This window comes from Ilyonectria robusta (assembly GCF_021365365.1).
Source record: "Ilyonectria robusta strain PMI_751 chromosome Unknown BGZ61scaffold_78, whole genome shotgun sequence".
Lineage (NCBI taxonomy): Eukaryota > Fungi > Ascomycota > Sordariomycetes > Hypocreales > Nectriaceae > Ilyonectria > Ilyonectria robusta.
Window position 1 is genome coordinate 1,427 of NW_025764512.1, and position 13,252 is coordinate 14,678.

General features: G+C 48.7%; 4 protein-coding genes across 4 annotated transcripts; 2 read left to right on the forward strand and 2 right to left on the reverse strand.

Annotated features, from left to right (window-relative positions):
- Nucleotides 1-2,535: 2,535 nt before the first annotated feature.
- Nucleotides 2,536-4,371, reverse strand: BGZ61DRAFT_374828 (major facilitator superfamily domain-containing protein; the record flags this gene model as incomplete). The annotated part of the gene is made up of 4 exons (XM_046242364.1): nt 2,536-2,711; nt 2,779-3,459; nt 3,544-4,061; nt 4,136-4,371. 4 exons carry the CDS (start codon nt 4,369-4,371, stop codon nt 2,536-2,538), a joined length of 1,611 nt encoding a protein of 536 aa, XP_046093763.1.
- Nucleotides 4,372-7,901: 3,530 nt separating this feature from the next.
- BGZ61DRAFT_374853 (fumarylacetoacetate hydrolase) lies at nt 7,902-9,337 on the forward strand (the record flags this gene model as incomplete). Its single annotated transcript, XM_046242368.1, has 3 exons — nt 7,902-7,988; nt 8,046-8,401; nt 8,452-9,337. 3 exons carry the CDS (start codon nt 7,902-7,904, stop codon nt 9,335-9,337), a joined length of 1,329 nt encoding a protein of 442 aa, XP_046093764.1.
- Nucleotides 9,338-10,736: 1,399 nt separating this feature from the next.
- Nucleotides 10,737-11,817, forward strand: BGZ61DRAFT_575464 (alcohol dehydrogenase; the record flags this gene model as incomplete). The annotated part of the gene is made up of 2 exons (XM_046256191.1): nt 10,737-10,751; nt 10,855-11,817. 2 exons carry the CDS (start codon nt 10,737-10,739, stop codon nt 11,815-11,817), a joined length of 978 nt encoding a protein of 325 aa, XP_046093765.1.
- Nucleotides 11,818-12,151: 334 nt separating this feature from the next.
- Nucleotides 12,152-13,081, reverse strand: BGZ61DRAFT_374795 (uncharacterized protein; the record flags this gene model as incomplete). The annotated part of the gene is made up of 3 exons (XM_046242359.1): nt 12,152-12,733; nt 12,790-12,867; nt 12,923-13,081. The coding sequence occupies 3 exons, from the start codon at nt 13,079-13,081 to the stop codon at nt 12,152-12,154; spliced, it is 819 nt and encodes a 272-aa protein (XP_046093766.1).
- Between the last annotated feature and the right edge of the window lie 171 nt (nt 13,082-13,252).

The window sequence follows — 13,252 nt, forward strand, 5'->3', positions numbered from 1 at the left end:
GATATAAAAGTTATTATTTACTTAAATTTAAATTATTTTATAAAAAGAATAAAATTATTACTCTCTATATATTACTATATTTATCTTATATTTTCTATTTACTTAATATTAATTACTTTAAGTTACTTAAATAAGTTTATAGTTAATAAATTAAAAATATAATAAAAACTTAAATTATCTATATTATTAAAGTTAACTTTTTTTCTATATTTTAAGCTATATTTTAAAATATAATATTAAAAAAAAACATCTAAAAAGATTTTAAAAATATAGAATTTATTTCCTATAATTTAGAAAATATACTTTCTTACTTAAATATAAAATTATAAATTTTATTATTTATAAAAGGAAATTTTAAGTAGCCTAACTTTTAAATTCTAAAAATTCTAAATAACTTAATTAAAGTTACTTTATAAATTAATTTTATTAAAACTTAAATTAGCTATTATTAAAAAAGCTCTTTAATATCTATTTTAACTACTATAAATTAATTTATAAAGAGAATATAAGAAATAATATACCAGATAGTATTATTAAAGATAGAGGTTAGCAAGCTTCAAAAGTAAATAAAATACTTAGCCGGCGGCGTAGGGCGAAAAAAATACATCTACGACTTTTTGGGAGTATAACAGTAGCTGAGAGACAGAAGCTACAAGATCGAAGGGAAATTGCTGATCAGATACAGCAGGAAACGCGGCAAAGTGGTGGTCGGGAGAGGCGGACAGAGACAAGGGAACGGCGATGTGGAAGATGCAGAAAACCCGGGCATAATGCGCTTGTGAAATTGATGTAGATGCGTCTGGAGAAGAGGATGATTATTGATTTTAATTGATTTTGGGTGTTGTGGTTGTTTTATTATGATATTTACTGGCGAGGGTGTGGTTTGGTGAGTCGCTCGCTTGTCTGAGTCGCTCGCTTGTCTGAGTCGCTCGCTTGTCTGAGTCGCTCGCTTGTCTGAGTCGCTCGCTTATCATGTACGTTAGTATCACGACTATCAGGCTTGCGTAAATCACCCTTTTGAGATTTGCGGTGACTATACTAGCTTGTTGAAAATAAGTATTTAGGATAATGTGCTTGAGATCTAGTTGGAGTAATATCTTAACACCTTAAAGAGGTAAACCTGACTGGTGGATGACCACTGTCGAATCGATATTTAGCTAACATCCCAGCAACTGGGCGAGGCCGTTTCCCGGGTGGCCTTCACGTAGGGGTTAGGTATGTGAAAAGGCCAACCTGGAGAAGGCAATCATGTTAACAACATCGTTCTAGCTGGAATAGGGAGCTGGCCTTTAAGATAGAGCTGGCCAAGAGAGGCTAGTATAAGTTTAGGGGTTACATTATATTTGGACGGACGATCGATCCACTTGGGCGTGTTATCCTTGGCGGCAGTAAATAGGAAGCTTTTCCTATCGACTCCGATCTTACTGGCATTCTGGTATATAAAACTACAGTTGGCGTCCAGGGGGCTGGGATTATTACCAGCACTAAGGTGAGTCGTAAATTGCTACATAAGCTCGTTTTGCGGCTCTTGATATACCTCGAGCACTATATCAGAAAAGAATAAGAGACTCGCCGTAATATAACACCTGAGTTTGAAGCCATATCGTCCAATATTAATAATAAGAGCATATATAAGCTTTACTTATAGTATATATAAAGCACCCTCACACTCCCTCCATTGCGCTGCCGTAACGACCCCGAGGCCATTCCAGGATGCCGTCAAGGTTCTGCCGACGTCTTTTGTTTGTATCCACGGATCGACAACTCCAACAGCTGCTCAAACAGCAAAGCTCTAAACAGGTTGCTAAAAGAGATACTCAGCTTCCACGGTGTCGTCTTGCCTGACTATCTCGCACAACAAGCTGAAGTAGCAACTACCTTAGCCGGCATAGACATGAAAATATCAAGTAGAAACCCCAGTAGGGTGGAAGTCTTACTGAAGCAGTGAGAAATAGATCAATTACTGAATCTCGAGTCACGGATATAGCCATGAGGATAATTGTATCATAGCATCAGATAGGTTACGACAAGAACTTCCCCTTCCTGGTGCGGGTATGCCCCAGCGTATTATCGAAGTTCACCAGGTAGTTGATAGGAGAAACGTCTTGTTTCGGTCATTTTCTTCCGGCGGTGCCGTAGAAGGGCACGGTCTTGTCAAGAATACCAACACCGCGCTCTGCTTTAAGACTGCCCGCCTACTGTCTCATAAATACATATTATTATAGAAGATGGCAGATAAACACGACATAGTTGCGTTAAGTGCTCTCCCGGTGCTCACCTCTTGCCACCGCTTTATATTCCCCTCGTGGGTGTTTGGTTGGGTGATCAGTGTGCGCCTCGGGTGATCCAGGTGACCTGGTCGTAATTTAGACCATTGCCTTATGCTCTTTATCATCTGAATTGTGTAGCGCAACACTGACATTGAAAGCTTGCATGCGAAGGATCACTTTGCTGGTGTCTTGTAATACGAATGTTACAGGGTTGTTGCTGACGGTCCCCGCTGCTCTGAGATCCTCCTGCGTACTGCTATCATACTTAGGAATCGTGCGCTTTACTTGCCCGAAACAGATCATGGTTATGCCACCACAGCCGTACTCTTTTCCCGTAGATGTATGCGGGGATTGTTGTTGCACTCAAGGCAAGCATGGTCCCACCAATACATTGGAACACCCGAGCTGGTCCCCATTCTGCCACCCAATCGTTCATAAAATCTGTATTGTCAGCCTCTTGAAAATAGTGATGGGATCCTGGAACATGGGAGACTTGGGAGTGACTTACATGAGAATCCAAAGAAGAAGAAATTCTTGATCGACATGGAGAGGACGAAAATGTGTACGTCAACCTCGCGGTAAGCATCAACAAGATACGAGCTTGTTGCTGTGCCTACGATCTGGGTGCTGACAAAAGCGAGACCCCACACAAAGGAAATGAGAATTGGGCTCTTGCCTTGTTCCGCGAGATAACCGAATAAGAAAAAGCCAACTGTGCTGAATATCGGGGCGACTATGACCAGTAGTAAGCGAAACTCTGGCTCATAGATTCCGTTGTTCCTTCGGCTGATAAATAGGGCCATGTGATCGGAGACCACACCACACACAAGACAGGAGATAAGCCCTGCAACAATCGGACCTGTGTTCAAGTAACCGAGTTGAGCTGAGTCCATAAGATATGGCGGTGGCGAGAAAATCTGGGCCAGTACGAGACTGATCACCACATTCCAGAGTTGACCGAACCCATTGATAAGAACGGCCCAGATGACAATGGGGTTGGCGATCAAGTAGAATGGCTGTAACGTCATCTTTAACAATGACTTGTCATCGTAAATCCCGGAAAAAGGCTTCATTCTCTGGAGAAATGAGTCTCGTCTCCCATCTACGTCAGAGGACGAGGGAATATTTTCCAATTGTCGTACTTCGGCCTTCTCTTGGGAGTCTGTGACCAATAAATTTGGCTCGTCGACTTTCTGACTTTCCTTTCTTCTGGTCAACATGAATCGTACCGGAGACCTGGCCAAACTTACTCCTTGAGATAAAGTGCCAGGACTGCAGGGCTTGTTGCGCACATATGATGTCTCCCAACCGAAAAGTACAATTCCGAGAGTTCCAATCGCCATGAAAATGGAGAGAATTCCGAAGCACCACCGCCAGTCCATCGATGTGGCAATTACGCCTGCGATCATACCTGGGAGTAGGACCAGTCCAACGGCTGAACTGACGTAGAGTGCCATGCGTAAACCCCTCTGGTGAACAAAGTAGAGGTCACCAACTGCAGAGAAGGGAATGCTCTCAAAGGCTGCCGTTCCAACGCCTTGTAGTAGTCGACCTGTGAGTAAGACGTCGTATGAAGATGCAAACGTGCACAGAATTGATCCTGCCAGCAAGAATGCTGAGGAGACAAGGTAGACAGGCCGCTTTCCGTACTTGCGAGCCAGAGCTGAGACAATAGGAGCGACAGCGCCAACGATCAGGACCTGATAGCCAGAGAGGAGCGACACATCTTGGAAGGTGACGTGGAATTCCTGAATGATTGGTAGGGCAATTGTCGATACCAGCGGACCGACCCTACGTCAATGGTAAGTTTCGTTCAATGCGCATGGAATAACGGAGCCTTGCTCTCCCCAAGGGAATAAACTCACCCTCCAACACAGATATTGGTACAATAACATAAAAGAAGCAAAATCAGATCACGCTGCCATAGAGGCCAGTTGAGCGGGTCGTTTGGGCTGTTGGAAGGCTGCGGGACAAGCACAGTATCGGAGTCATTCCCGCCTGCCTTCTTGAGCTGGGTACTTCGGCTCGTGGCATCCTCTTCCAATCGAGAAGTGCCGGGGACGAATTCATTGCCAGAGGTTTCGAAGACTCCAAATGCCATGATGAAGGGATCAAGGATGCAATTCTGTGGGAGTGTGCTCTGAATGCAGAAGAGAAGACGAACGCTGGTCTTTATATTACTTGGATGGTATCTGGTGCGCCACCACCTCCTGTGTGAACACATGGGGCGCCCACGACTCAATTCTAGATGTGGGGCAACAATCCTTCCCCCTCGAATACTGCTGCTTGATGCACAATCTAGACTACAGACGATACTGCACAATCCCACATGACGGAAGCATCTAGATGGCTTAGCGCAGAATTAACATTTGCGGGGTTGTGGGGGTTCCCCACAGAGTCATCTCCTTCCCCGCGTTCATCCAGGCCGAGGCGAGTCCCTATCGCGGTGACGATGATGGAGAAGCCTCTCCCTGGTCACAATCCTGCCCCGGCAGATACGGTTCCGAAGCCCATGCGACCAGACCCTTGCGTTGACTCTAGCCACATCACCGCCTTCACTGAGGCTCATCCAGGATCCTTTGCAACCAAGCCCCTCGGCGCGCAATCTCGGTTGGACTTTGAGGTCCTGGCCTGTGTATCCCGACGCTCGACTCCTATCTCTTCTCGCAAGCAAGGCCCCCCGGGTTTCAATTCAATCAATCTACCTACCGCCGCAATGTCCCCAGATATGAACCAGGATCAGCAAGTTCAAGGGCGCATCCACCGTTGCAAATCCTGCGACCGTGTATTCGCCCGCGCTGAACACCTCCGTCGCCACTGCCTCTCGCGTGCGTCCCCTCAAGTCCCCAAATATCTTCTCAGCCTACTCACGCTCTGTTTGTGAGTAGATGAAAACAGGAAACCAAACGTATGCAGACCATGCGGTTCTCGGTTTGGCCGTTCCGATGTGCTACGCCGTCACACCAAGAAATGCGCCGAGTATCAACGAATGGTCCAAGGTGCTCACAACACAGACTCTGAGTCGGAGCCAGGCGGCCAGCAGCGACCAACGACAGCATGGAAACCGGCAGCCCAAGTAGGAGCCTTAAAGTAAGTTACCCTCGATGATTCTTTCAACCCAACCTCACGCGGGGATGAATAGCGCCCTGGGCCCAATGCTGGGGAGCCCACAGTCTATCACTGGGATTCCGCCTCCCGACACTGCTGTCGCCATTGACTCAGCTCTCGGACTCTCACCCTCGATGGCTGTTCTGCCAGAGACTCCATCGGTACCAAGTTCAATGCATGAGTTGCTGGGAACAGGGGACTTTGACGATATGGGATTCTTGGAAGACTTCCTCCTACCGGACACTACTATGATACCTGGACGTCTTGCTTCGATGGCGTATGAGGACGAAAGCATGCCTGGATTATCTGCGTGGGATAACATTGGCCTCGCATGCAACCGGGGCGGGGTACCCTTATCGACTTTCCAACCAACCGTTCCGAATGTCCGCAGCAAAATAAGCGAGCCTGGTTACTTCCGAGTTCTTTCAACCACCGACTATGAGGCTGAAGAGTTCCGGAAGAAGCTGCATTGCATCTGCCCTCACCAGATTCTCCACTCGTTTCGGTTTCCTACTCGATCGCGGATCGTGCGTTGCATCGTGGCTTATTTTGATCACTTCGACCCGCACACCCCCATCATTCAGCATGCCAAGTTCAGTCTCTGCGAGACGCATCCGGCCCTTGTTCTCATAATACTGGCGATTGGAGCCATGTATCTTTCCGAGCATGACTTCTCGGTCCATGCATACAGAGTCGCCTGCAGCCTTCTCGAGGCTTACCCCATCGATCAGAGCAAGGAGACTCCGTCTCAGTATGAACTGGCACCTCTCCAGGCAACGGTGCTCTGTGTTCAGTTTGGTGCCTTTAGCGGACAGGACGCTTATTCGCAACACTCTCAGCGTCAGTTTGCTACAGTCTGCGAGGCGTTGAATAATGGCTTAGGCCTTGTGAAGACCAAGCGAGACGCGGCTGAGCAGAACTGGGACCAATGGTCCTTTATCGAAACCTTTAGCCGTTTGGCGACATGGACTTGCACTCTCAGCGCGATGCTCCTGGCAAATGACCCAATGGCTGCCTACATGGCTCCCTATCAATTACGGGAAGTACCACTCCCCTCTACCGAAGAGTTGTGGCGAGCCCAATCCGCATCTCAGTGGGCAGCCGCGCCTGAGCGTGCCAAACTCCACAGCGATTCAAATCTGTCTGACGTGGCCGAAGCACTACTGCGAGGCAGCGCTATACCGGAGAACCTAAGTTCTTTTGCTCTTTTATCGCTTGCGGCATGGGCCCTGACCTACATTTGCACACAAGAAAGGTTGGCCATGTCGCTTGGTCCTGTCGATCTGTTCAATAGCGACTTCAGACTCAAAATGGAACGAGTCCTTTCCGAGTGGGCTATGTATACTCGCCGTCGCATGAAAGCGGACCGCGTCATATATCGCCTCAACGATCCCTTGTTTACCGATTGCTTTCCGCTTCTAGCATCATCGTACTACCACCTCTACCTGGGTGAAGAATTGCGAGCCTTGAAAGACAAGGCAGCCAAGGACGAAGCACTGCCACTAGGGAGCAGAGTCACCAGTAATCTTCCCTCGGTTGTTTCTCTTCGCTTGGCCCACAGGGGAATTGCGTATGCTGCCAACTCATGGCTGGTACGTTCCAAACTAGGAATGGGACATTTTAAAGATACGGCATCCATAAACTACGGTGGACACTATCTCATGACTGCGTACGAGACTGGTAAGTGTAATACATGAAGCGCGAGCATTATTAGACGCCCAACCTTTCCACCTTTCCCAATTAGAAGCAACGGCTGACCAGTCTTGTCCATCAGCATTAATCCTATCATGGTGGCTGTCAATCGGTGGCGGGTCAGAACCCCAAGATGCCAGGGGAAATCATGCTGCTGCAGTGAAGTCAATTAGCGAAATCCTATCCGAGGCATTCGTCGAGGTGGAGGACCAGGGAATTCCGTGCGGAGATGCAGTTACTCGAGCGCTTGGCCCACTGTTATTCACCCAGCGCTGCCTGTCTCAGTCTGTCTATCCGTGTAAGTCCCACGCGTATTGGCGAAAGAGGTGAAAGTACCTAACATGCAACCAGTTTGCCAGCGTTTGGAGCGTCGACTTGGTAGCTTTTCCGAGGCTATTCGCCTCAATACTGTCTCGAATTGATAGGCACACATGGTGCCACTTGGAGGGTGCTGCATGACCAGGGGAAATGAAGAAAACGATTGCACACTCTAAAGATATGTCGGAAAAGAGATGTGGGAGAACTAAACGATTTTTCTGAAGTTTACAGTCGCCCATCTAGTCCCTTCCACTCTAGTGTGCTGGGGACAGCGGTGGGGAGATGATTTCCCACATGGTGAACCCCCACCTCCTCCAGCACACCTCCACCTCATTCTCAGTATCCACATACAGTCAACGCCCTATGGAGTCAAGGTGGGGTGTTGCTCAGGCCACAAGATAACGTCGACCGGATGGGGCGAAGTGACGGCATACAAAGGATGGAATGCGGCCTCGTAGGTACCAAGCGTGACAGACACAGATTCCCACAATTACCCCGAATTCAAAATCTACAATGATCCAGTATCCAATCAAGGTTGATCCTTCTTCTCCTTTCCCAATTGAGAATATACCCTTCGGGATCTTCTCAATTAATGACAAAGTGAACTACCTGGCTTCAGTCATCATATGGATCCGAGTTATTAACACCTAATAACAGTCAACCCGACATGTGGGAACGATCATCGGAGGCTATGTCATCGACGTCAAGCTTCTAGCAGAGCACGAAGCATTCAATGGGACAGACGCTGCAGACTTGGCGGCAATCAACGCAGCTGTGTCCAGTGATACGCTGAACCTACTCGCCTCTCTACCCTACGCTAGTCGTTCCTTCGTCCGAGAGCGGATCATTCATCTGCTCACTGAGCCAGGCTCGGTCCTGTTCACTAATTCCAATCTCAACAAAAACGCCTTTATACACGCAGAAAAAGTCAAGATGCACCTACCTATTGAGGTGCATTCATTCACAGACTTTATGTGCTCCGAGACTCATCTGGAAAATGTAAATATCCCCTCGTATTACTGCAGGATCTAAAACTTATCGCATATGAACTCTAGGGAAACAGAATCACAGGTAACACCATGGCTTCCTTCTTTGCATTTCCTACTGCATATAATGGCCGAACAACATCAATCATCCCGAGTGGGGATCCTATCCTGCGACCCAAAGGAATGCTTAGGCAACCCATTCCTGACGGGCCGCCTGCATACTCCTTTTCCGCCTCAACGCGGTTTGACTTTGAACTGGAAATGGGCGTCATCGTCTCGGGGAAGATTCCGCGTGGCCAGATCATCACTGCCGACCAGGCAACCGAGCTCATATTCGGCTTCGTCCTTTTGAATGACTGGTCTGCCCGAGACATTCAGTTTGCAGAGATGACGGGGATGGGCCCATACAATGGCAAGGCTATGGCTACGACAATCAGTCCCTGGGTGGTCTTCCCACAGGCCCTGGAAGAATCTCAGTGCGAGTTGACATCTAAGAAGTCCCGAGCAATCATGCCGTCGCATCCTGACCATCTCCGGCACCGTATGGCGGATGGTAGAGTCACATGGAACGTTGAACTGCAGGCATTAATTGCCAATCGCAACGGGCCTTCTACAATCGTATGCAAGTCTAATCTGCGCGACCTGTACTGGACGCCTGGTCAAATGCTCGCCCACATGACATCATCTGGAAGTGGAGCTGTAGCTGGAGATCTCTTCGGCAGTGGCACCGTCTCGTCGCCGGGACATACGGCCGAGAACCCGACTCTCGGCTGTCTATTTGAATTGACAGACGGAGGCAAAACGCCTTTGAGGCTCAAAGATGGCCGTGAGATTGTCTGGCTGGAAGATTACGACGAAGTTATTTTAACCGGATGGGCCACGGGGAAAGGGGGCAAGAGGATTGGATTTGGAGAGGCACGTGGCATGTTGATGCCTACAGACTGGCTTGTTCCAGATAAATGAAGCTTAACAGTAGTTCTGTAGAAACAAAGGTCATGTTACCCAGGCTCCAATGGGACCAAAAGCCCCCCGCCCCCCTCTCCTTTGGAGAGTTTGGAGAGGGGGAAACATTACTCGTAACTGAGTCGTCGTATGTCTCACTGAATTGATAGGATCACGATGACGATGATGAAAGGTCTTGATTTCTAGCTAAGGGACGGGCCTAGAGCCCGTCTTTTATACATGATGAAGACGGCTGCTGCCGGAGGCGGCAGTCCGTCGCCGCCGCACAGGGGCCGGGGCCGTGTGCGTCCCGGGTCCCGGGATCGTTGTCACAGGGCCGGCGATGTGGTCTGAGATAAGAGGAGAAAGAAACGGAAGTCACGCTGTCTAGGAAAGCCGGAAATGAGGTTATCATGCGTCTCAGGGTGACCCCGAAATGTGACATCGTATGTGTAACCGCTACCTTGAGACTCTATAATAGCCAACTTCATCAATTCAAACCCAATCTATTCCAAATTTGAATCCTATATTTGAAGCTGTCATGACTCACAAGTCGATTAAGAAGGCTAATTTTTGGAATTTTGACAAGACCCCTCTTCAATTTGGGTGGATTGATGACAGCATTGAGATCTTTTCAACCCAAACGAAGGAAAACACCCGACCTGTTACCTTTTAACCCGGCAATAAAGACTCACTTTCATCAGTAGATGTGAGAAATGCAGCTGGGTTAGCAAAACCTTCCTTTCTTATCTTGACAGCAAAGGTGTGGCCAGAGGAATACGTTATAGCTAACATCAATAAACGGGTGGTCCTAACGCATACATCTTCCTGCTTCAATATCGCACAACGCGTTATAACTCAGCTCACCGAGTAATGTGCCAAAGTCGCGGCGGCGTATATAGGGTCTGAAGATATGACTTAGCCACAACATTATCCATTAATAAAAATACCCCAAATTGGCATATATAAAAATATTTAGAGCTGTGGCTATATCATAGGGTATTTAATATTGAATTTGGCCCAATTTCTGCTATTGCGTTATGTTGTTGAAGTTGCTAGTAGCGGTTACACATGCGACGCAGTCACGGGTAATGTGTTACCACCTCTCCCTTGGAGAGGTGAGGGCGTTTGCTCACTCTACCCACCGGTTACGTAAAGTGATCAGAAGGGTAGTTCAAGACCCTCCGCCACTATGCCACTCTTCTCTCCCCGCTTCCTCCCACCCCCACCCCCGCCCTCTCTCGCGTGAGGGAGGTCACCTCCACATTGCAGGAATCAGCTTTTGGATGGCTCAGATGTTGCACGGCTTAGAAATCCCCCTGCAGCGGGTCTTCTGTTGCATCGTCAATGTCATCATTTCTTTTCACTATATTTGGCGCCGCGTTGTGCTGTTTGAGTTTCAGGAAACACAGAGCTCTCTATGATTGATGAAGCAGTCAGTCCTACCACAGTCACACACGCCCGCTCACTCAACCTGATTTGGCCAACAGCCTATCTTCAAACATTTACAAGAACTATCCCTACTTGTTTCAATGAAGGCGTATCGCTGGAACGGTCCAGGAACTGGCCTTCAGCTGCAAGATGTCCCGGTGCCGGAGCCATCCGCCAACGAGGTCTTGATAGAAGTCCAAGCCTGCGGGCTATGCCACTCAGACTGTCACATCATAGACGGCTCCCAAGCCGACTCTGTCAAGAAACGACCGATTACCATGGGCCACGAGGTTGCCGGTAACATCGTGGCCGTCGGACAGGGCGTTGATGAGGCGTGGGTCGGCGAACGAGTTGCAGTGGCTTTGGGCGGCCATCCGATTCGGACTCCCAACACAATTGGACTGCAAATAGATGGCGGTTACGCCGAATTCGTCGTCGTCATGGTCGCATCTCTTGTTCGAATTCCGGAAGACGTCAGTTTTGAACAAGCCGCCGTCGCTACGGACTGCCTAACTACCGCCCACCACGCTGTTCGAGGTGCTGGAGAAGTTACTGCCGGCATGAATGTGGCCATTATCGGGCTAGGCGGACTTGGTTCAGCCGCCCTCCGTGTCGCAGTTTTGGAGGGTGCAAACGTCTACGGTGTCGACATCGACACACGCAGGTTCCACAAGGCAGGCGTGGACGGGGCGAAGGCATGTTTTGCTAAACTTGAGAAAGTACAGGATGTTGTATTCGATGTCATCGTGGACTTTGTTGGGAAGAGCTCGACTATGAACGCTGCGCTTGGTGCCATCAAGTTCCGCGGTAGAATCGTCCTTGTCGGCTTGGGAGAACCCACAATCACCGTTTCCACGTTTGCAATCATATGGAACAAGGTTGAGATCAGGGGTTGCTTGGGCGGGAGTATAGAGGACCTGTCTAATGTGCTGAAACTGATTGGAACTCGCAAGTTGGAACCAGAGCTGGAGGAGATCGCATTCGATCGTGTCAGCGAGGGTCTACACCGCCTGGAGACTGGGGATGTACTTGGGAGGCTATTCACGCGCCCAGGGAAACTGTCCAATTAGTGTTTCATAGGAACTACATCATGTATAAGCTCCATTTTAACTGAATCCTTTCCTCCCTGGCTGTTCCTGTCAAACCCACCTTAGGGCTATGATATGACCCATAAGGGTAGCAAACTCTAGAGCGGACTTAGAAATGAGGGAGACCAGCGGAGCCGGTAATACGGCCGGCCACTGTATTTGTAGGGGACCGTACTGCTAGCTACTGCTAAAAACCACCTTTGTATTTCGCTGTATCATGACTACCTCTGTGATGAGCGTTAACCGTTCCCTAGTGCACGGTTTTGAGACTATTTGGCTGTACGACTTGAATAAATATTGAAGAAAAGAGCTTTATCTAATCAAAAACCATCTTGTTGGAAATCTTGCCAAGTCCCTCAATCTCCACCTCAACAATGTCCCCATTCTTGAGAAATTGTTTTTGAAAGAAGCCGACCCCTGATGGCGTTCCTGTCATGATGACGGTCCCACTTCTCAGAGTCCTTCCACGAGATAAATGAGCAATAATCTGCCGAACCGACCATATCATGTCACTCGTGTTAGTGGCCTGTCTCACCTCCCCGTTCACCCTCGTTGTCAACTGGAGGCTCTGCGGGTTGGGGACGCATTCAGTCGACCAAATCGCAGGTCCAATCGGGGCGAAGGCATCGAACGATTTTGAAAACCCAAATTGCCCTCCCGCCGCGTCCTTGAGCTGGAAGTTGCGAGCAGAAACGTCATTTCCAACAGTGTACCCCAATACGTAGTCGAGCGCTTCTGATTCAGAGACGTTCTTGGCATCACGGCCGATAATCACGGTCATTTCACCTTCAAAGTCCATCATTGGATGAGCGTCTGGATGGATAGGAATATCATCCGAGGGCCCTGCGAGTGTATCTGACGGCTTGCTGAAGAGTACCGGGTAGCTTGGCACGGGCATCTAGATTGGCCCGTCAGCTAGGAAGCCAAGATTAACCCAGTTAAACGTCTACCCACCTTAGCCTCGTCGGCATGTTGACGATAGTTGACTCCAATGCATTGAACAATAGGTGTCCGCTCGAGTGGGCAGAGGAGCTAGTAAAGTCAGCTGAGAAAGAACCCTTTTGCATACCCTGGCAATGATGGTTACCTTCTTCACCGTTATTGGCTCGGCGTTGGCAGTACTAAAACCGTCGGCGATACTGCCATTGAGCTTGGCCACTTTGAAGCCGTCGTCAGAGGTCTCGAGCAATTCACCGTAGTGAACATTGTCATCCTGTTCGTATCGAACCAGCTTTTGAAACCCCATTGTATGCGTGCTAATAATTCGTACCACGGAGGTGATCTAAAATGAAGTGAAAAATGGGTGCTTCAATAAGAAAGCCTCCGGCCCAAGCGGTCAAACGCGGGGTGGGATAGCGATGTGGGTGAAGACTCTGGATGTGGGGGTATGTGGGGGTTGTGTGGGTGCAGGAGGAGT